The sequence below is a fragment of the Panulirus ornatus genome, chromosome 14, assembly GCF_036320965.1.
Source record: "Panulirus ornatus isolate Po-2019 chromosome 14, ASM3632096v1, whole genome shotgun sequence".
Lineage (NCBI taxonomy): Eukaryota > Metazoa > Arthropoda > Malacostraca > Decapoda > Palinuridae > Panulirus > Panulirus ornatus.
In genome coordinates this window covers 46,819,399-46,843,713 of record NC_092237.1, presented here as the reverse complement: position 1 = coordinate 46,843,713, position 24,315 = coordinate 46,819,399, and the positions used below count along the sequence as shown (strand labels likewise).

The 24,315-nt window shown below is 41.5% G+C and overlaps 1 protein-coding gene across 14 annotated transcripts in view; it reads left to right on the top strand.

Moving 5' to 3' along the window:
• LOC139753374 (uncharacterized) overlaps positions 1–24,315 on the top strand; it is a 113,100-nt gene that overhangs the window by 25,416 nt on the left and 63,369 nt on the right. For all 14 annotated transcript variants that reach the window (XM_071669796.1, XM_071669800.1, XM_071669791.1 and 11 more), the window contains 2 exons: positions 13,942–14,075; positions 18,568–18,640. In XM_071669796.1, the coding sequence (XP_071525897.1) occupies positions 13,942–14,075; positions 18,568–18,640 (207 nt within the window). The remainder of the gene's footprint in view (positions 1–13,941; positions 14,076–18,567; positions 18,641–24,315) is intronic.

Sequence of the window (24,315 nt, the reverse complement as noted above, 5' to 3'; positions counted from 1 at the left end):
TACCTCTGTAATTTGAGCACTCACTCTTATCCCCTTTGCCTTTGTACAATGGCACTATGCATGCATTCCGCCAATCCTCAGGCACCTCACCATGAGTCATACATACATTAAATAACCTTACCAACCAGTCAACAATACAGTCACCCCCTTTTTTAATAAATTCCACTGCAATACCATCCAAACCCGCTGCCTTGCCGGCTTTCATCTTCCGCAAAGCTTTTACTACCTCTTCTCTGTTTACCAAATCATTTTTTCTAACCCTCTCACTTTGCACACCACCTCGACCAAAACACCCTATATCTGCCACTCTATCATCAAACACATTCAACAAACCTTCAAAATACTCACTCCATCTCCTTCTCACATCACCACTACTTGTTATCACCTCCCCATTTGCGCCCTTCACTGAAGTTCCCATTTGCTCCCTTGTCTTACGCACTTTATTTACCTCCTTCCAGAACATCTTTTTATTCTCCCTAAAATTTAATGATACTCTCTCACCCCAACTCTCATTTACCCTTTTTTTCACATCTTGCACCTTTCTCTTGACCTCCTGTCTCTTTCTTTTATATGTCTCCCACTCAATTGCATTTTTTCCCTGCAAAAATAGTCCAAATGCCTCTCTCTTCTCTTTCACTAATACTCTTACTTCTTCATCCCACCACTCACTACCCTTTCTAATCAACCCACCTCCCACTCTTTTCATGCCACAAGCATCTTTTGCGCAATCCATCACTGATTCCCTAAATACATCCCATTTCTCCCCCACTCCCCTTACTTCCATTGTTCTCACCTTTTTCCATTCTGTACTCAGTCTCTCCTGGTACTTCCTCACACAAGTCTCCTTCCCAAGCTCACTTACTCTCACCACCCTCTTCACCCCAACATTCACCCTTCTTTTCTGAAAACCCATACAAATCTTCACCTTAGCCTCCACAAGATAATGATCAGACATCCCTCCAGTTGCACCTCTCAGCACATTAACATCCAAAAGTCTCTCTTTCGCGCGCCTGTCAATTAACACGTAATCCAATAACGCTCTCTGGCCATCTCTCCTACTTACATAAGTATACTTATGTATATCTCACTTTTTAAACCAGGTATTCCCAATCATCAGTCCTCTTTCAGCACATAAATCTACAAGCTCTTCACCATTTCCATTTACAACACTGAACACCCCATGTATACCAATTATTCCCTCAACTGCCACATTACCCACCTTTGCATTCAAATCACCCATCACTATAACCCGGTCTCATACATCAAAACCACTAACACACTCATTCAGCTGCTCCCAAAACACTTGCCTCTCATGATCTTTCTTCTCATGCCCATCTCTCTCCATCAACTTTCAGTTTTACCCATATTAATCGAGAATTTACTTTCTTACATTCTATCACATACTCCCACAACTCCTGTTTCAGGAGTACTGCTACTCCTTCCCTTGCTCTTGTCCTCTCACTAACCCGTGACTTTACTCCCAAGACATTCCCAAACCACTCTTCCCCTTTACCCTTGAGCTTCGTTTCACTCAGAGCCAAAACATCCAGGTTCCTTTCCTCAAACATACTACCTATCTCTCCTTTTTTCACATCTTGGTTACATCCACACACATTTAGGCACCCCAATCTGAGCCTTCGAGGAGGATGAGCACTCCCCGCATGACTCCTTCTTCTGTTTCCCATTTTTAGAAAGTTAAAAAAAATACAAGGAGGGGAGGATTTCTGAAAAATGTAAGAAACAGTTTAGAAAACTGAAACTTCTAGCTTTAAATGAAATGAAAAAATGAATGTCACATAATGGTTCAACCTCTGGCTATGGAAAAGGGAAATGTATAATTTATTTACACAAACGTCAATAGCAGTTCTCATCAATTTAACCACTGTATCAGTAAGCTTCAATGTCTAAGCTACATTTTTTCCAATTTCACTATTTTCTTGTCAAAGCACCATGTATGAAAACTATCACTCCAGTAACACAACTATAAACATTTACTTCCCCCTTAAAAAAGTTCTGGGGAAGTCTGTCTCGATACACTGCGGGACACTCTACCACCTGGCGAGGTTTGTGTTGCAATGGTTCTTGATTCACAAACGTAGTAGCATCACTGGTGGGCGGAAGAACATTCTTGTAACCACAGCAAGGATCACAGTCCGTGCAACTCCATTATGATGGTTCTTCTCATGACGCGACGCTTAAGCTGTGACCATGGTTGAGAGCAGCCATTCCCGACATAATTTAGTCTCATATGGAAACCTGCCGTCGACCCCCTGATGCCAGAGCAGTCGTCCTTGTGAGGCCCTTGTTACCTGGTAGGCCCACGTCAGGCCAGGGGAACTGATCTCACCTGAAACTATCTATATATATATATATATATATATATATATATATATATATATATATATATATATATATATATATAGACGGCAACAAAGCGAAATAAATAAATACAATTTATATTTATATTTATTTCATTTTGCTTTGTCGCTGTCTCCCGCGTTTGCGGGGTGGTGCGGGGAGGCAGACGAAGGAAGTGGCCCGGCCCACCCCCATACACGTGTGTATGCATACGCGTCCACACACGCAAATATACAATCAATACAAATAAATAGATATATATATATATATATATATATATATATATATATTTAATTTGTTTATGGATGGGGTTGTTAGGGAGGTGAATGCAAGAGTTTTGGAAAGAGGGACAAGTACGAAGTCTGTTGGGGATGAGAGAGCTTGGGAAGTGAGTCAGTTGTTGTTCGCTGATGATACAGCGCTGGTGGCTTATTCATGTGAGAAACTGCAGAAGCTGGTGACTGAGTTTGGTAAAGTGTGTGAAAGAAGAAAGTTAAGAGTAAATGTGAATAAGAGCAAGGTTATTAGGTACAGTAGGGTTGAGGGTCAAGTCAATTGGGAGGTGAGTTTGAATGGAGAAAAACTGGAGGAAGTGAAGTGTTTTAGATATCTGGGAGTGGATCTGGCAGCGGATGGAAACATGGAAGCGGAAGTGGATCATAGGGTGGGGGAGGGGGCGAAAATTCTGGGAGCCTTGAAGAATGTGTGGAAGTCGAGAACATTATCTCGGAAAGCAAAAATGGGTATGTTTGAAGGAATAGTGGTTCCAACAATGTTGTATGGTTGCGAGGCGTGGACTATGGATAGAGTTGTGCGCAGGAGGGTGGATGTGCTGGAAATGAGATGTTTGAGGACAATGTGTGGTGTGAGGTGGTTTGATCGAGTAAGTAACGTAAGGGTAAGAGAGATGTGTGGAAATAAAAAGAGCATGGTTGAGAGAGCAGAGGAGGGTGTTTTGAAATGGTTTGGTCACATGGAGAGAATGAGTGAGGAAAGATTGACCAAGAGGATATATGTGTCGGAGGTGGAGGGAACGAGGAGAAGAGGGAGACCAAATTGGAGGTGGAAAGATGGAGTGAAAAAGATTTTGTGTGATCGGGGCCTGAACATGCAGGAGGGTGAAAGGAGGGCAAGGAATAGAGTGAATTGGAGCGATGTGGTATACCGGGGTTGACGTGCTGTCAGTGGATTGAATCAAGGCATGTGAAGCGTCTGGGGTAAACCATGGAAATCTGTGTAGGTATGTATATTTGCGTGTGTGGACGTATGTATATACATGTGTATGGGGGTGGGTTGGGCCATTTCTTTTGTCTGTTTCCTTGCGCTACCTCGCAAACGCGGGAGACAGCGGCAAAAAAAAAAAAAAAAATATGTATATATATATATATATATATATATATATATATATATATGTATATATATTCCTTGCGCTACCTCGCAAACGCGGGAGACAGCGACAAATCAAAGAAAAAAAAAAAATATATATATATATATATATATATATATATATATATATATATATATATATATATATATATATATATATATATATATTTTTTTTTTCATACTATTCGCCATTTCCCGCGATAGCGAGGTAGCGTTAAGAACAGAGGACTGGGCCTTTGAGGGAATATCCTCACCTGGCCCCCTTCTCTGTTCCTTCTTTTGGAAAATTAAGAAAAAAAAAAAAAACGAGAGGGGAGGATTTCCAGCCTCCCGCTCCCTTCCCTTTTAGTCGCCTTCTACGACACGCAGGGAATACGTGGGAAGTATTCTGTCTCCCCTATCCCCAGGGATAATATATATATATATATATATATATATATATATATATATATATATATATATATATATATATATATATATATATCTTTCTTTCTTTTCTTTTAAACTATTCGCCATTTCCCGCGTTAGCGAGGTAGCATTAAGAACAGAGGACAGGGCCTTTGAGGGAATACCCTCACCTGGCCCAATTTTCTGTTCCTTCTTTTGGAAAATCAAAAAAAAAAACGAGAGGGGAGGATTTCCAGCCCCCCGCTCCCTCCCCTTTTAGTCGCCTTCTACGACACGCAGGGAATACGTGGGAAGTATTCTTAATCCCCTATCCCCAGGGATATATATATATATATATATATATATATATATATATATATATATATATATATATATATATATATATATACACATATATTTGGACGATTTTTGCAGGGAAAAAATGCAATTGAGTGGGAGATGTATAAAAGAAAGAGACAGGAGGTCAAGAGAAAGGTGCAAGAGGTGAAAAAAAGGGCAAATGAGAGTTGGGGTGAGAGAGTATCATTAAATTTTAGGGAGAATAAAAAGATGTTCAGGAAGGAGGTAAATAAAGTGCGTAAGACAAGGTTGCAAATGGGAACTTCAGTGAAGGGCGCAAATGGGGAGGTGATAACAAGTAGTGGTGATGTGAGAAGGAGATGGAGTGAGTATTTTGAAGGTTTGTTGAATGTGTTTGATGATAGAGTGGCAGATATAGGGTGTTTTGGTCGAGGTGGTGTGCAAAGTGAGAGGGTTAGAGAAAATGATTTGGTAAACAGAGAAGAGGTAGTAAAAGCTTTGCGGAAGATGAAAGCCGGCAAGGCAGCAGGTTTGGATGGTATTGCAGTGGAATTTATTAAAAAAGGGGGTGACTGTATTGTTGACTGGTTGGTAAGGTTATTTAATGTATGTATGACTCATGGAGAGGTGCCTGAGGATTGGCGGAATGCGTGTATAGTGCCATTGTACAAAGGCAAAGGGGATAAGAGTGAGTGCTCAAATTACAGAGATATAAGTTTGTTGAGTATTCCAGGTAAATTATATGGGAGGGTATTGATTGAGAGGGTGAAGGCATGTACAGAGCATCAGATTGGGGAAGAGCAGTGTGGTTTCAGAAGTGGTAGAGGATGTGTGGATCAGGTGTTTGCTTTGAAGAATGTATGTGAGAAATACTTAGAAAAGCAAATGGATTTGTATGTAGCATTTATGGATCTGGAGAAGGCATATGATAGAGTTGATAGAGATGCTCTGTGGAAGGTATTAAGAATATATGGTGTGGGAGGAAAGTTGTTAGAAGCAGTGAAAAGTTTTTATGGAGGATGTAAGGCATGTGTACGTGTAGGAAGAGAGGAAAGTGATTGGTTCTCAGTGAATGTAGGTTTGCGGCAAGGGTGTGTGATGTCTCCATGGTTGTTTAATTTGTTTATGGATGGGGTTGTTAGGGAGGTGAATGCAAGAGTTTTGGAAAGAGGGACAAGTATGAAGTCTGTTGGGGATGAGAGAGCTTGGGAAGTGAGTCAGTTGTTGTTCGCTGATGATACAGCACTGGTGGCTGATTCATGTGAGAAACTGCAGAAGCTGGTGACTGAGTTTGGTAATGTGTGTGAAAGAAGAAAGTTAAGAGTAAATGTGAATAAGAGCAAGGTTATTAGGTACAGTAGGGTTGAGGGTCAAGTCAATTGGGAGGTAAGTTTGAATGGAGAAAAACTGGAGGAAGTAAAGTGTTTTAGATATCTGGGAGTGGATCTGGCAGTGGATGGAACCATGGAAGCGGAAGTGGATCATAGGGTGGGGGAGGGGGCGAAAATTCTGGGAGCCTTGAAGAATGTGTGGAAGTCGAGAACATTATCTCAGTAAGCAAAAATGGGTATGTTTGAAGGAATAGTGGTTCCAACAATGTTGTATGGTTGCGAGGCATGGGCTGTGGATAGAGTTGTGTGCAGGAGGATGGATGTGCTGGAAATGAGATGTTTGAGGACAATGTGTTGTGTGAGGTGGTTTGATCGAGTAAGTAACGTAAGGGTAAGAGAGATGTGTGGAAATAAAAAGAGCGTGGTTGAGAGAGCAGAAGAGGGTGTTTTGAAATGGTTTGGGCACATGGAGAGAATAAGTGAGGAAAGATTGGCCAAGAGGATATATGTGTCGGAGGTGGAAGGAACGAGGAGAAGTGGGAGACCAAATTGGAGGTGGAAAGATGGAGTGAAAAAGATTTTGAGTGATCGGGGCCTGAACATGCAGGAGGGTGAAAGGAGGGCAAGGAATAGAGTGAATTGGATCGATGTGGTATACTGGGGTTGACGTGCTGTCAGTGGGTTGAATCAGGACATGTGAAGCGTCGGGGGTAAACCATGAAAAGCTGTGTAGGTATGTATATTTGCGTGTGTGGACGTATGTATATACATGTGTATGGGGGGGGGGGTTGGGCCATTTCTTTCGTCTGTTTCCTTGCGCTACCTCGTAAATGCAGGAGACAGCGACAAAGGAAGAAAAAAAAAATATATATGAGTCAGTTGTTGTTCGCTGATGATATAGCGCTGGTGGCTGATTCATGTGAGAAACTGAAGAAGCTGGTGACTGAGTTTGGGAAAGTGTGATAAAGAAGAAAGTTCAGAGTAAATGTGAATAAGAGCAAGGTTATTAGGTACAGTAGGGTTGAGGGTCAAGTCAATTGGGAGGTAAGTTTGAATGGAGAAAAACTGGAGGAAGTAAAGTATTTTAGATATCTGGGAGTGGATTTGGCAGCGGATGGAACCATGGAAGCGGAAGTGAATCATAGGGTGGGGGAGGGGGCGAAAATTTTGGGAGCCTTGAAGAATGTTTGGAAGTCGAGAACATTATCTCAGAAAGCAAAAATGGGTATGTTTGAAGGAATAGTGGTTCCAACAATGTTGTATGGCTGCGAGGCATGGGCTATGGATAGAGTTGTGCACAGAAGGGTGGATGTGCTGGAAATGAGATGTTTGAGGACAATATGTGGTGTGAGGTGGTTTGATCGAGTAAGTAACGTAAGGGTAAGAGAGATGTGTGGAAATAAAAAGAGTGTGGTTGAGAGAGCAGAAGAGGGTGTTTTGAAATGGTTTGGTCACATAGAGAGAATGAGAGAGGAAAGACTGCCCAAGAGGATAAATGTGTCAGAGGTGGAGGGAACGAAGAGAAGTGGGAGACCAAATTGGAGGTGGAAAGATGGAGTGAAAAAGATTTTGAGTGATCGGGGCCTGAACATGCAGGAGGGTGAAAGGCGTGCAAGGAATAGATTGAATTGGAACGATATGGTATACTGGGGTCGACATGCTGTCAGTGGATTGAACCAGGGCATAATGAAGCGTCTGGGGTAAACCATGGAAAGTTCTGTGGAGCCTGGATGTGGAAAGGGAGCTGTGGTTTCAGTGCAGAAATGGCTATGTTTGAAGGAATTGTGGTTCCAACAATGTTGTATGGTTGCGAGGCGTGGGCTATGGATAGAGTAGTGCGCAGGAGGGTGGATGTGCTGGAAATGAGATGTTTGAGGAGAATACGTGGTGTGAGGTGGTTTGATCGAGTAAGTAATGTAAGGGTAAGAGAGATGTGTGGAAATAAGAAGAGTGTGGTTGAGAGAGCAGAAGAGGGTGTTTTGAAATGGTTTGGGCACATGGAGAGAATGAGTGAGGAAAGATTGACCAAGAGGATATATGTGTCGGAGGTGGAGGGAACGAGAAGAAGTGGGAGACCAAATTGGAGGTGGAAAGATGGAGTGAAAAAGATTTTGAGTGATCGGGGCCTGAACATGCAGGAGGGTGAAAGGCGGGCAAGGAATAGAGTGAATTGGATCGATGTGGTATACTGGCGTCGATATGCTGTCAATGAATTGAATCAGGGCATGTGAAGCGTCTGGGGTAAACCATGGAAAGTTGTGTGGGGCCTGGATGTGGAAAGGGAGCTGTGGTTTCGGGCATTATTGCATGACAGCTAGAGACTGATTGTGAACGAATGGGGCCTTTGTTGTCTTTCCCTAGCGCTACCTCGCACACATGAGGGGGATGTTATTCCATGTGTGGGGAGGTGGCGATGGGAATGAATAAAGGCAGACAGTGTGAATTGTGTGCATGTGTATATATGCATGTGTCTGTGTGTGTATATATATGTGTACATTGAGATTTTTTTTTTTTTTTTTTTTCAAACTATTCGCTATTTCCTGCATTAGCGAGGTAGCGTTAAGAACAGAGGACTGAGCCTTTGAGGGACTACCCTCACCTGGCCCAATTCTCTGTTCCTTCTTTTGGAAAATTAAAAAAAAAACGAGAGGGGAGGACTTCCAGCCCCCCGCTCCCTCCCCTTTTAGTCGCCTTCTACGACACGCAGGGAATACGTGGGAATTATTCTTGCTCCCCTATCCCCAGGGATAACATTGAGATGTATGGGTATGTATATTTGCGTGTGGGGACGTGTATGTCTATACATGTGTATTGGGGGTGGGTTGGGCCATTTCTTTCGTCTGTTTCCTTGCGCTACCTCGCAAACGTGGGAGACAGCGACAAAGCAAAATAATAATAATAATAATGATAATAATAATAATAATAATAATAATAAGAACTATCATCTACAGCAGGGATTCTCTTTCCTGAGCTTGTGACCCCATTGAGGACTGTCAAACACTTTTCTTGGATTCCTTAAGCCACATTTGTTTTTCCATGGCTGTCAAAACATATCTACAAAGTTAGCAGTTCTCCCAAGTCACTGAATATTTTGAAAGTGTTATTAAGTCAGAGTTGTTTTGCTGTGTTTGCTATATTCAATAACCCTAATTTCCACCAGTTACCCAAGTTTTCTGGTTATGATGGACATTTAATCCTAAATTAGTTGTTATATTCTGGGTGGGTTCACAATGACCTTGGAAAAATAAAAACTGATCATTAAAAGAAAACCATATCAGATGAAAGGAGAAGTAAAATTATGAAAAAGAGTGAAGAGGTTAATCAAAGCTCTTTAGAACTCTGGATACCTAACTCTTAGAGGTAGAAAGGCTGTAGGAAGAGGGAAAAACAAGAGGAGAGGTAGAATTTCACAGCTTCACTGCACAAGGGATGAAGGAGGCATCACATCTGTCAATCCTTGTATGGCTGATTTCCACACATATTCTATGGGTAGCAGCCAGTTGTATGCCACAGGTTTAAGTTGTTAATGGCTGGGACACATGAGAGAAGTGGATGAAATATATGCATGGGTAAAGAGAGAGGGCCACATCATCACACTAGATGAAAAGGGATAACTGAAGACAGTTGATAGCAGGAGAGTTTTCAAGGAAGAATGTTTCTGATTCCCCCATGATGAGGGAAGAGGGGACCTGGGAGGCAAGTCAGCTGTTCTTTGCTGTTAATCACACTTGTGGCAGATTTGAGTAAGAAACTACAGAAGCTGGTGACTGAGTTTTTGATAAGGTGTGAAATGAGGAAGTTGATAGTATATGGAAATAAAAGCATGATTATTATGATTAGCAGGGAAGAGGGACAGATTAATCTGAATGGAGAAAACTTGGAATACATTAAGTGTTTTAGATACTAAGGAGTGGAGACAGCAGCAAATGGAACTATAGAAGCAGAAGGGAGTCATAGGGTAAGAGGGAGGGGGAAAAGTGCTGGGAGCACTGAGGAATGTATGAAAAGAGAGGTCACTATCTGGGAGGAAGAAAATGAGCATTTGAATGTATAGCAGCCCCAACAATGTTGTATGGGTATGAGAAACAGACTATAGATGAGGGTGTATGGTAGGTGGATGTGTTGGAAATGTAATGTTTATGGAAAGTAAGTGGAGTGAATTTTGATCAGGCAAGTAATAAGAAGGGATGGGATAGGTGTGGTTATAAGAAGAGCATCACTAAGAGAGCTGAAGAGGATATACTGAAATGGTTTTGATATATGGAGGATAAGAGTGAAGAGAGGTTGACAAAGAGGATATTTGTGACAGAAGTGGGGGGAAAAGGAGACGGGGGAAGGTCCAAATTGGAGAGAGAAGGGTGAAGTGAAAAATATTTTGAATGCTCCTAGCCTGAACATGCAGGAGAATCCAAGGCATGCACAGGTTAGATTGAACTGGAATGATGTGGTATACAGGAGGTAACATGCTGTCACTGGACTGAATCAGGGAATGTGAAGTGGCAGAGGTAAATAATGGTAAGGTCTAGGGAGCCAGGATATGGGTTGAAGGCTGTGGCCTCAGTGCACTGTACATGACAGCTACTGACTGGTTATATGCAAATGTGGCCTTTCTTCACCTGTTCCTGATGCTATCTTGCAACATAAGAAAAGGCAGACAAGTATGAAATAGGGGAAAAAAAAAATATATATATTTTCGCCCCCTCCCCCACCCTATGATTCACTTCCGCTTCCATGGTTCCATCCGCTGCCAGATCCACTCCCAGATATCTAAAACACTTTACTTCTGCCAGTTTTTCTCCATTCAAACTTACCTCCCAATTGACTTGACCCTCAACCCTACTGTACCTAATAACCTTGCTCTTATTCACATTTACTCTTAACTTTCTTCTTTCACACACTTTACCAAACTCAGTCACCAGCTTCTGCAGTTTCTCACATGAATCAGCCACCAGCGCTGTATCAATTGCGAACAACAACTGACTCACTTCCCAAGCTCTCTCATCCCCAACAGACTACATACTTGCCCCTCTTTCCAAAACTCGTGCATTCACCTCCCTAACAACCCCATCCATAAACAAATTAAACAACCATGGAGACATCACACACCCCTGCCGCAAACCTACATTCACTGAGAACCAATCACTTTCCTCTCTTCCTACACGTACACATGCCTTACATCCTCCATAAAAACATTTCACTGATTCTAACAACTTGCCTCCCACACCATATATTCTTAATACCTTCCACAGAGCTTCTCTATCAACTCTATCATATGCCTTCTCCAGATCGATAAATGCTACATACAAATCCAATTGCTTTTCTAAGTATTTCTCACATACATTCTTCAAAGCAAACACCTGATCCACACATTCTCTACCACTTCTGAAACCACACTGCTCTTCCCCAATCTGATGCTCTGTACATGCCTTCACCCTCTCAATCAATACCCTCCCATATAATTTCCCAGGAATACTCAACAAACTTATAACCTCTGTAATTTGAGCACTCACTCTTATCCCCTTTGCCTTTATACAATGGCACTATGCACGCATTCCGCCAATCCTCAGGCACCTCACCATGAATCATTTTTTTTTTTTTTTTTTATACCTCGTCGCTGTCTCCCGCGTTTGCGAGGTAGCGCAAGGAAACAGACAAAAGAAATGGCCCAACCCCCCCCATACACATGTACATACATACGTCCACACACGCAAATATACATACCTACACAGCTTTCCATGGTTTACCCCGGACGCTTCACATGCCTTGATTCAATCCACTGACAGCACGTCAACCCCTGTATACCACATCGCTCCAATTCACTCTATTCCTTGCCCTCCTTTCACCCTCCTGCATGTTCAGGCCCCGATCACACAAAATCCTTTTCACTCCATCTCTCCACCTCCAATTTGGTCTCCCTCTTCTCCTCGTTCCCTCCACCTCCGACACATATATCCTCTTGGTCAATCTTTCCTCACTCATTCTCTCCATGTGCCCAAACCACTTCAAAACACCCTCTTCTGCTCTCTCAACCACGCTCTTTTTATTTCCACACATCTCTCTTACCCTTACGTTACTTACTCGATCAAACCACCTCACACCACACATTGTCCTCAAACATCTCATTTCCAGCACATCCATCCTCCTGCGCACAACTCTATCCATAGCCCACGCCTCGCAACCATACAACATTGTTGGAACCACTATTCCTTCAAACATACCCATTTTTGCTTTCCGGGATAATGTTCTCGACTTCCACACATTTTTCAAGGCTCCCAAAATTTTTGCCCCCTCCCCCACCCTATGATCCACTTCCGCTTCCATGGTTCCATCCGCTGACAGATCCACTCCCAGATATCTAAAACACTTCACTTCCTCCAGTTTTTCTCCATTCAAACTCACCTCCCAATTGACTTGACCCTCAACCCTACTGTACCTAATAACCTTGCTCTTATTCACATTTACTCTTAACTTTCTTCTTCCACACACTTTACCAAACTCCGTCACCAGCTTCTTCAGTTTCTTACATGAATCCGCCACCAGCGCTGTATCATCAGCGAACAACAACTGACTCACTTCCCAAGCTCTCTCATCCCCAACAGACTTCATACTTGCCCCTCTTTCCAAGACTCTTGCATTTACCTCCCTAACAACCCCATCCATAAACAAATTAAACAACCATGGAGACATCACACACCCCTGCCGCAAACCTACATTCACTGAGAACCAATCACTTTCCTCTCTTCCTACACGTACACATGCCTTACATCCTCGATAAAAACTTTTCACTGCTTCTAACAACTTGCCTCCCACACCATATATTCTTAATACCTTCCACAGAGCATCTCTATCAACTCTATCATATGCCTTCTCCAGATCCATAAATGCTACATACAAATCCATTTGCTTTTCTAAGTATTTCTCACATACATTCTTCAAAGCAAACACCTGATCCACACATCCTCTACCACTTCTGAAACCACACTGCTCTTCCCCAATCTGATGCTCTGTACATGCCTTCACCCTCTCAATCAATACCCTCCCATATAATTTACCAGGAATACTCAACAAACTTATACCTCTGTAATTTGAGCACTCACTCTTATCCCCTTTGCCTTTGTACAATGGCACTATGCACGCATTCCGCCAATCCTCAGGCACCTCACCATGAGTCATACATACATTAAATAACCTTACCAACCAGTCAACAATACAGTCACCCCCTTTTTTTATGAATTCCACTGCAATACCATCCAAACCTGCTGCCTTGCCGGCTTTCATCATCCGCAAAGCTTTTACTACCTCTTCTCTGTTTACCAAATCATTTTCCCTAACCCTCTCACTTTGCACACCACCTCGACCAAAACACCCTATATCTGCCACTCTATCATCAAACACATTCAACAGTGGTTCTTATTGTCAGCAATAATTCAAGTAAATGAAAGGTATATCTCTAAGTGATAATTCTTGATGATAAGTCATATTGATAATGAAATATATTATTCTCTTATATTTTTTACTTTGATAGTTCTTACTTCAAAGAAAATTCATACGGCAATGGACACTAATTTGTATTGCTGATGAAAGTTCCAACTGTAAGTAATTTTTGATATATGCTGTAGTTCATACTTTTGATGTCAAGTTTTCATAAGGGTCATCTTTCATTCAGAACATGAAATCATTACTCTGCATATAAAGTAACTGTCACTAGTTTTTCTTGCTTAAGAATTTTCATGTCCTGCGACTTTAAAAGTGAATGCAAGACATTACATGGTCTCCCTGTGTGTATTGCTTTCTCTATCTGTAGACACATTTTTCTTGGCATGATAACTCAAGAACTATACTTATGGATGTGGCAATCTCATTAGATTTTGTGATATACGGTTGTATAGATTTGCATATCAATAGGGTGAAATTAATTTTGCATGTGTTTTTAGTTGTGGAAGTTCAGATATGTAACTTACATGTATAAGGCAAACACAAATATCTTAGCATACTTTTTTTACAAATTGAACATTTTTTTCTTTTCTTTAGATGTAACTCATGGCAGGACATTAGACAGTGCAAGTGCCTTTTTTTCAGTCTTGCAAAAAGATAGAAAATGATCTCCATTGATGAATCCTTTAAGTTATGATTACTCTTCTGTTATCTTTTAATTTAGTGTCAACAAATTGGAGGTCAGTATGGTGTCATTAAAAATGGGACATGGATGCTTCTCCTGGATGATCACAAATCCAACTGTTTTTCAACCCCAGGGCGAGAGGTCTTTCTCAAATTGATGCCGCCGACATTCACGTGAGTGCACCTAGATAGTAACCCAGTCTATGATAATAAATGACTTAGTGACTTGACAGCTGGAGAATCATTTATCTAAGTGAAATAGGAAATAGGCTAAGTAATATAAGATTCATCATCCCACAAGCACTGAAAAATTGTTTGGAAACATTCACTCTGCTCATGTTTGCCATTTAAGGGGCACTAACTGTACATTCAGCATTCTTGATATGCCTTATAAGTGAGAACTATGTGGCTAAACCATTTAAAGATGTAATATACCATAGTAATTTTCTTTCATACATTACCAGTTCCTGCATTTGGGATCTAGTGCCAGTAGCAGACAAAGAAAGGCTGTATTTTCTCCAATCCATTCTATTAATGCCATGTGCAGTGCACTGAAACCACAGCCCCCTATCCACAATTAGGCCCCACAGACCTTTCCATGGTTTCCCCTGGCCAGTTCATATTCCTTGGTCCAGTCCATTGACAGCAGTTCATTCGTTGTATACTACATTGTTTCATTTCACTGAGCACACCTTTCACCCTCCTGCATATGCAGTTCAGGCCCTGAGCACTCTAAATTTTTTTTTACTCCATCCTTCCATCTTTAGTTTGGTCTTTCCTTACTCCTTGTCCCTACCACTTCTAACACATTTATCCTCTTTGTCAACCTCTCCTCACTCATTCTCTCCGTATGTCCAAACCATTTTAGCACAGAGCCTTAACAAATATGTGTACAAAAATATATATCGTGCTGAATTGGATAACTTTGGCTTGCCAAATTGATCTGCAAATGGCAGAACACTTTGGATAGACACAAGATGTGTTTCTGTTGGGATACAGAACTAAACTTACTTTAACAGTGGTTGTGGGGAAAACAGTCGCCTTATTTCACTTTGCATTCATTATAAAGTTCATGACAGAACATCATTTGAATACTTTTATTTACTTATTAATAGAAAAGAATACCCATTCAGCATGTTCATAATTTTAAATTTCCATGTAAACTGTCTAGTACTGTATTCTTTTTCTTTAAATTGTAATGAAATTCATCTAATTTCCTTCTTACATTTCCTTTCATAATTGATGAAGTAGTGCCAGGAACAGATGAAGAAATTCCACATCTGCTTGCATCCACTCTCTATCTGTCAAGACTGATGCACAATAGCTATTATTTTATATGTAATTACCCGAAGACCAGTTTTAAGGAAGATTCTTAGGATCACTTTCCAGAGGCTTCTGCAGCCCAAGACTGCCTTGATTCCTGTTGCAGGGAAATATGAATCCTTTGGAGTTCTTTGATAAAACTGTACTTCCAGTGTGCTGACTAAAATTGACTTTCCACTATCTGTCATAACTTTATAGGGAATGAATGTTTTACTTTATGGCCCAACTGGGTTCTGTTTACAATTTTTTTTTTTTTTTTTTTATACTTTGTCGCTGTCTCCCGCGTTTGCGAGGTAGCGCAAGGAAACAGACGAAAGAAATGGCCCAAACCCCCCCCCCCCATACACATGTATATACATACGTCCACACACGCAAATATACATACCTACACAGCTTTCCATGGTTTACCCCAGACGCTTCACATGCCTTGATTCAATCCACTGACAGCACGTCAACCCCGGTACAATACATAGATATATAACCTACTGCTTTAGCTACCAGATGTTTTCACAGAGTAGTGCAGTTATTTTTAGAATATTTTTTTGATTGGAACTGCCTGGACTAATATACTACACTGAATATATATCCCCTGGGGATAGGGGATGAAGAATACTTCCCACGTATTCCCTGCGTGTCGTAGAAGGCGACTAAAAGGGGAGGGAGCGGGGGGCTGGAAATCCTCCCCTCTCGTTTTTTTTTTTTTTTTTTTTTTTTTCAATTTTCCAAAAGAAGGAACAGAGAATTGGGCCAGGTGAGGGTATTCCCTCAAAGGCCCAGTCCTCTGTTCTTAACGCTACCTCGCTAATGCGGGAAATGGCGAATAGTTTGAAAGAAAGAAAAGAATATAATATAATGTGGCAGTGAGGATAAAACTGCATGTGACAATAGTGTGGACATCCTATGGGAGTTTTGGAAAAGTGGTAAAAAGGGTTTCCAAGAGGATCACAGATTGGCATTGTTTAGCGATTTCTACAGATGGTTTACTGCAAACAGTAACAGTGTCTCTAAATGGTCACATAAATGAATTTGATCCAAACATTGAATCCAGATTGCAGTGGCAGTGCCTAAGTTATACAATTTACTGAGAACTTTTTGCAAGTGTAAACATCTTTGAGAATTGACTTTTGAGGAACTCTGTGAAGTGTTATCTAAACATCATGAATCTAATCTGTCAGACACAGTAGCAAAATTAAGATTCCATGAAAGGATCAGGCCACCAAGAGAGAGTGTTGCTCAGTACATGACTGCCTTGAAAGAACCAACAGAGCACTGCAGTTTCAGCTCTTTAATGACAGACCTGCAAGATCAGATGTTGTGCAACCTGTTGATTGTAGATATACACAAAACTGCTGGCATTGGAGCCCAAGACTGGTAACATTCTGCTGTGCAAGAAAATCTATGATTTAGCAGTGACAACAGCAGCAACACAGAAGGATATGTCAGACATGAAACGGCCATCATCCTTACATGCATTGCCACAAGGCACACCCTGTTGGAGATGTAGGGAAGATTATCATCCAGACAGCTTTTTGGCCAGGGACAATAGGTGCTACAACTGCTAACAGGTATGCCATTCACCCATAAGTGTCAGCAGTCTCGGCAACAAGACTGGACCAAGGAAGAAAGGATAGGCATTCCCTAGTAACCTTCTCCAAACAACACATACAAGAGAGTGCTTTCACCAAGAGAAAGGAGAACGGTGCCAAGAGGGAGAGCAGAACCATCAAGAGGGAGAAAAGTACCACCAATAGGAGGTGAAATGTGCCAAGCAGAAAACATAGAAAGAAGGATTAGAAAATGATTATGATGTTGAGAAGGGTAAAGAGGACTATTTTGAATTCAGTTCAGTGCTTTATTGTAGTAGTGGAAACAAGAGTGACGTATAACTGGGAAGTGTAGACTAAATATTGAAGGGGAAGAGTTAGATTTGGAGATAAACCAGTACTTGTGCAAGATTTACCTAATTTATGAGCATACTTATGAGGATCTGTGTTACATGTTACCCATATTCCAAGAGAAACTCGTGGAAGATAATATGATACTGAAATCATTCACAGGAGAAAGATTAAGACTTAGTGTTTTGAAAGTTAGGGGTTAGTGGAAGGGCAAGAGCTAAGGGAGAGGTAGAGGAAATGTGTGAAAGAGCTTAAGGAAGTGAGCTCCAGACTTGTGTTGGTAAAAATGAAATGGTTCACAAGAGATGAGTAATAATTAGTGCCTTTGCTCCTGGCCATGAGAGGAATGATGAAGAAAGGCGAATGAGTTGGGGGCAGCTAAGAAGTTTATCAGCAGTTTGATGTCAAAGACTGGTTATTAGTTGAAAGATGAATAAGGTATGCTGAAATAGTTTGAATATAGAGAGAATTGGTGAGGAGAGGTTGACAGAGAGTGAGAGAATCGGTGAGGAGAGGTTAACAGAGAGGGAGAGAATCAATGAGGTTAGGTTGACGGAGAGGGTGTATGAGTCATAAGTGGAGGGGACGAGGAGAAGGTGGATACCAAACTGCAGATGGAAGGATGTAGTGAATAAAACGTTGAGTGCATTGGGCCTGAACATGTAAGTGATAAAGTGGATTGGAGCAATGTGATACACAGGGATTGACATGCTTTCTGTGGACTGAACCACAGCTTATGAAGCAGCTGGAGGAAATCACGCAAAGGTCTGTGGGGCCTGGTTGTGGATAGTGGCTAAGGTTGCTTGGTTGTGGATAGTGGCCAAGGTTCCATTTGACAGTTAGAAGTGGTATGGACAAGGCATTTTCTTCGTCTGTTTTTGGAGCTACCATGCATTTCATTAATCTTTCTTTGTGCAAGTTAGGTTGAGAAATCTCCCCCAGGAATGTAACCTCCATTATCTCATTGAATCCTTTCGTAAAATGTGATTTACTATCCATTACATTCATTAAGATATGACTTCCAGAAATGCATCCCAAATGTTGATTGGGGATTGGATGTACTCTATGTCAATCAAAGCATTCATACAAATCCTAAGATGTTACCAGACTTCACCTGCATGTGGTTACACTGTGAGTGAGAAGTCAACCACAGCAAGGTTGTTTCATGGTCAGTAGATGAAAAGGAGTACAATCTTGAAGAACTTCTAATTAAAAGGAGTCCATCCTTTCTCTGCTACTGATTGTAGTACAACCTTGAAGCTGCAGGAGTGCTTTAGGAGGGGTTTTCGGTTTTTGTGATTAAATTATATATTATCTGAATATTGTCTGTGAATAATTTGTCTGACTGTATATTACTTATAGACAAGTGTACAGTACTTTCCATCTAACACTATAGAAGTTATTAGACCCTGCCCAGTTCATATGATGTTTAATCTCTCATCCGTTAGGAAGAATGACCTCACTTTGGAATTTCATGGCTCTGATATCCGAATCAAAACTTGGAATCTCACCATTTATAAGGTAAGTTGCTTGACTTTATTTTTGTGTGTATATGATGTTCGTAAATGTTCTGGAAAATCACTTCACTTGTAGATATTTACATGGTGACTCTTTTGACAACCAGTAGTCATTTTAAGTTCATATATTCTGGACTGAGACTACCACTTGTAATTCACCAGTGGTGAATGAAGAAACCTATAGTTTAATAGTTAAAGACAAGGGTGTCATTACATAGCAAGGTGGGCCTGACCTAGAGAAGCCATAGGGTGATAGTTACACATAGTAACCCCTAGCAAGCAAAAGAACTTTATAAAGGAGTATCAGGGCTTATGGCACTTATAAGCACCTAAGGGTTTTAGCAACCCAAGAAGAATATATTATGTTACCTTCCTGTCCCAGGAAGGTAAAGTTTTAAAGTTGTGGTGATGTCTGTATATAGTTGAATAGCAAGTTCTTGATGTGTTCTTTTTGGTTGTAGCATCTTTTTTTTTTTTCTTTATGTTAGCTAGGACAGCATGGGCAACTAAGGCTGTGTACGTGTTTTTTTTCATACTAGTTGCCATTTCCCGCATTAGCGAGGTAGCGTTAAGAACAGAGGACAGAGCTTTTAAGGGAATATCCTTATTTGGCCCCATTCTCTGATCGTCTTTTGGAAAATTAAAAAACGAGAGGGGAGGATTTCCAGCCCCCCACTCTCTCCCCTTTTAGTTGCCTTCTATGACACGCAGGGAATATGTTGGAAGTATTCTTTCTCCCCTATTCCAAGGGAGAATGAGTGAGGAAAGATTGACAAAGAAGATTTATGTGTCAGAAGTAGAGGGAGCTAGAAGTGTGAGACCAAATTGGAGGTGGAAGGATGAGTGAAAAAGATTTTGAGTGATCGGGGCCTGAACATGCAGGAGGGTGAAAGGCATGCAAGGAATAGAGTGAATAGGAATGATGTTGTATACCAGGTCGACGTGCTGTCAAGGATTGAACTAGGGCATGTGAGGTGTCTGGGGTAAACCATGGAAACTTGTGTGGGGTCTGGATGTGGAAAGGGAGCCGTGGTTTTGGTGCATTACACATGACAGCTAGAGACTGAGTGTGAACGAGTGTGGCCTTTGTTGTCTTTTCCTAGCACTACCTTGCATGCATACGAGCGGAGGGGAGTGTCATTTCATGTGTGGCAGGGTGTCGACGGGAATAGATAAAGGCAGCAAGTATGAATTATATACATGTATATTGCCGTGGAATTTATTAAAAAAGGGGGTGACTGTATTGTTGACTGGTTGGTAAGGTTATTTGATGTATGTATGACTCATGGTGAGGTACCTGATGATTGGCGGAATGCTTGCATAGTGCCATTGTACAAAGGCAAAGGGGATAAGATTGAGTGCGCAAATTACATAGGTATAAGTTTGTTGAGTATTCCTGGGAAATTATATGGGAGGGTATTGATTGAGAGGGTGAAGGCATGTACAGAGCATCAGATTGGGGAAGAGCATTGTGGTTTCAGAAGTGGTAGAGGATGTGTGGATCAGGTGTTTGCTTTGAAAAATGTATGTGAGAAATACTTAGAAAAGCAAATGGATTTGTATGTAGCATTTATGGATCTGGAGAAGTCATATGATAGAGTTGATAGAGATGCTCTGTGGAAGATATAAAGAATATATGGTGTGGGAGGTAAGTTGTTAGAAGCAGTGAAAAGTTTTTATTGAGGATGTAAGGCATGTGATAGGTGTAGGAAGAGAGGAAAGTGATTGGTTCTCAGTGAATGTTGGTTTGCGGCAGGGATGCGTGGTCTCCATGGTTGTTTAATTTGTTTATATGTGCGTGAGGTAGCACTAGGAAAAGACGACAAAGGCCACATTCGTTCACACTCAGTCTCTAGCTGTCATGTATAATGCACCGAAACCACAGCTCCCTTTCTACATCCAGGCGCCACAGAACTTTCCATGATTTACCCCAGATGCTTCACGTGCCCTGGTTCACGTCGACCCCGGTATAGGACATCGTTCCAATTCATTCTATTCCTTGCACGCCTTTCACCCTCCTGCATGTTCTGGCCCTGATCACTCAAAATCTTTTTCACTCCATCTTTCCACCTCCAATTTGGTCTCCCACTTCTCCTCATTCCCTCCACCTCTGACACATATATCCTCTAGGTCAATCTTTCCTCACTCATTCTCTCCATGTGATCAAACCATTTCAAAATGCCCTATTCTGCTCTCTCTACCACACTCTTTGTATTACCACACATCTCTCTTACCCTTTCATTACTTATTCGAATCGAACCACCTCACACCACATATTGTCCTCAAACATCTCATTTCCAGCACATCCACCCTCCTGCGCACAACTCTATCTATAGCCCATGCCTCGCAACCATATATCATTGTTGGAACCACTATTCCTTCAAACATACCCATTTTTGCTTTCCAAGATAACGTTCTCGACTTCCACACATTCTTCAACGCTCCCAGAACTTTCGCCCCCTCCCCCACCCTATGATTCATTTCTGCTTCCATGGTTCCATCCACTGCCAAATCCACTCCCAGGTATCTAAAACACTTTACTTCCTCCAGTTTTTCTCCATTCAAACTTACCTCCCAATTGACTTGATACCTCAACCCTACTGTACCAAATAACCTTGCTCTTATTCACATTTATTTTCAGCTTTCTTCTTTCACACACTTTGCCAAACTCACTCACCAGCTTCTGCAGTTTCTCACCCGAATCAGCCACCAGCGCTGTATCATCAGCGAACAACAACTGACTTTCTTCCTAAGCTCTTTCATCCACAACAGCACAACCCCATCCATAAACAAATTAAACAAACATGGAGACATCACGCACCCCTGCCGCAAACCAACTCTCACTGAGAACCAATCACTTTCCTCTCTTCCTTCACGTACACATGCCGTACGTCCTCGATAAAAGCTTTTCACTGCTTCTAACAACTTACCTGCTACACCATATATTCTTAATACCTTCCACAGAGCATCTCTACCAACTCTATCATATGACTTCTCCAGATCCATAAATGCTACATACAGATCCATTTGCTTTTCTAAGTATTTCTCACATACATTCTTCAAAGCAAACACCTGATCCACACATCCTCTACCACTTCTGAAACCACAATGCTCTTCCCCAATCTGATGCTCTGTCCATGCCTTCACCCTGTCAATCAATACCCTCCTATATGATTTCCCAGGAATACTCAACAAACTTATCCCTGTGTAATTTGAGCACTCACACTTATTCCCTTTGACTTTGTACAATGTCACTATGAATTATGTACATGTTTATATATGTATATGTCTGTGTGTGGATATATATGTATACGTTGAGATGTATAAGTATGTATATTTGCGTGTGTGGACGTGTGTGTATATACATATGTATGTGGGTGGGTTGGGCCATTCTTCTGTCTCTTTCCTTGCACTACCTCACTAACGTGGAAGACAGTGACAAAGTATGAAATTGAATAGATAAATATATCATATATATATATATATATATATATATATATATATTTTTTTTTTTTATACTTTGTCGCTGTCTCCCGCGTTTGCGAGGTAGCGCAAGGAAACAGACGAAAGAAATGGCCCAACCCCCCCCCCATACACATGTATATACATACGTCCACACACGCAAATATACATACCTACACAGCTTTCCATGGCTTACCCCAGACGCTTCACATGCCTTGATTCAATCCACTGACAGCACGTCAACCCTGGTATACCACATCGCTCCAATTCACTCTATTCCTTGCCCTCCTTTCACCCTCCTGCATGTTCAGGCCCTGATCACACAAAATCTTTTTCACTCCATCTTTCCACCTCCAATTTGGTCTCCCTCTTCTCCTTGTTCCCTCCACCTCCGACACATATATCCTCTTGGTCAATCTTTCCTCACTCATCCTCTCCATGTGCCCAAACCACTTCAAAACACCCTCTTCTGCTCTCTCAACCACGCTCTTTTTATTTCCACACATCTCTCTTACCCTTACGTTACTCACTCGATCAAACCACCTCACACCACACATTGTCCTCAAACATCTCATTTCCAGCACATCCATCCTCCTACGCACAACTCTATCCATAGCCCATGCCTCGCAACCATACAACATTGTTGGAACCACTATTCCTTCAAACATACCCATTTCTGCTTTCCGAGATAATGTTCTCGACTTGCACACATTCTTCAAGGCCCCCAGAATTTTCGCCCCCTCCCCCACCCTATGATCCACTTCCGCTTCCATGGTTCCGTCCGCTGCCAGATCCACTCCCAGATATCTAAAACACTTCACTTCCTCCAGTTTTTCTCCATTCAAACTCACCTCCCAACTGACTTGACCCTCAACCCTACTGTACCTAATAACCTTGCTCTTATTCACATTTACTCTTAACTTTCTTCTTTCACACACTTTACCAAACTCAGTCACCAGCTTCTGCAGTTTCTCACATGAATCAGCCACCAGCGCTGTATCATCAGCGAACAACAACTGACTCACTTCCCAAGCTCTCTCATCCCCAACAGACTTCATACTTGCCCCTCTTTCCAAAACTCTTGCATTTACCTCCCTAACAACCCCATCCATAAACAAATTAAACATCCATGGAGACATCACACACCCCTGCCGCAAACCTACATTCACTGAGAACCAATCACTTTCCTCTCTTCCTACACGTACACATGCCTTACATCCTCGATAAAAACTTTTCACTGCTTCTAACAACTTTCTTCCCACACCATATATTCTTAATACCTTCCACAGAGCATCTCTATCAACTCTATCATATGCCTTCTCCAGATCCATAAATGCTACATACAAATCCATTTGCTTTTCTAAGTATTTCTCACATACATTCTTCAAAGCAAACACCTGATCCACACATCCTCTACCACTTCTGAAACCACACTGCTCTTCCCCAATCTGATGCTCTGTACATGCCTTCACCCTCTCAATCAATACCCTCCCATATAATTTACCAGGAATACTCAACAAACTTATACCTCTGAAATTTGAGCACTCACTCTTATCCCCTTTGCCTTTGTACAATGGCACTATGCACGCATTCTGCCAATCCTCAGGCACCTCACCATGAGTCATACATACATTAAATAACCTTACCAACCAGTCAACAATACAGTCACCCCCTTTTTTAATAAATTCCACTGCAATACCATCCAAACCTGCTGCCTTGCCGGCTTTCATCTTCCGCAAAGCTTTCACTACCTCTTCTCTGTTTACCAAATCATTTTCCCTAACCCTCTCACTTTGCACACCACCTCGACCAAAACACCCTATATCTGCCACTCTATCATCAAACACATTCAACAAACCTTCAAAATACTTACTCCATCTCCTTCTCACATCACCACTACTTGTTATCACCTCCCCATTTGCGCCCTTCACTGAAGTTCCCATTTGCTCCCTTGTCTTACGCACTTTATTTACCTCCTTCCAGAACATCTTTTTATTCTCCCTAAAATTTAATGATACTCTCTCACCCCAACTCTCATTTGCCCTTTTTTTCACCTCTTGCACCTTTCTCTTGACCTCCTGTCTCTTTCTTTTATACATCTCCCACTCAATTGCATTTTTTCCCTGCAAAAATCGTCCAAATGCCTCTCTCTTCTCTTTCACTAATACTCTTACTTCTTCATCCCACCACTCACTACCCTTTCTAATCAACCCACCT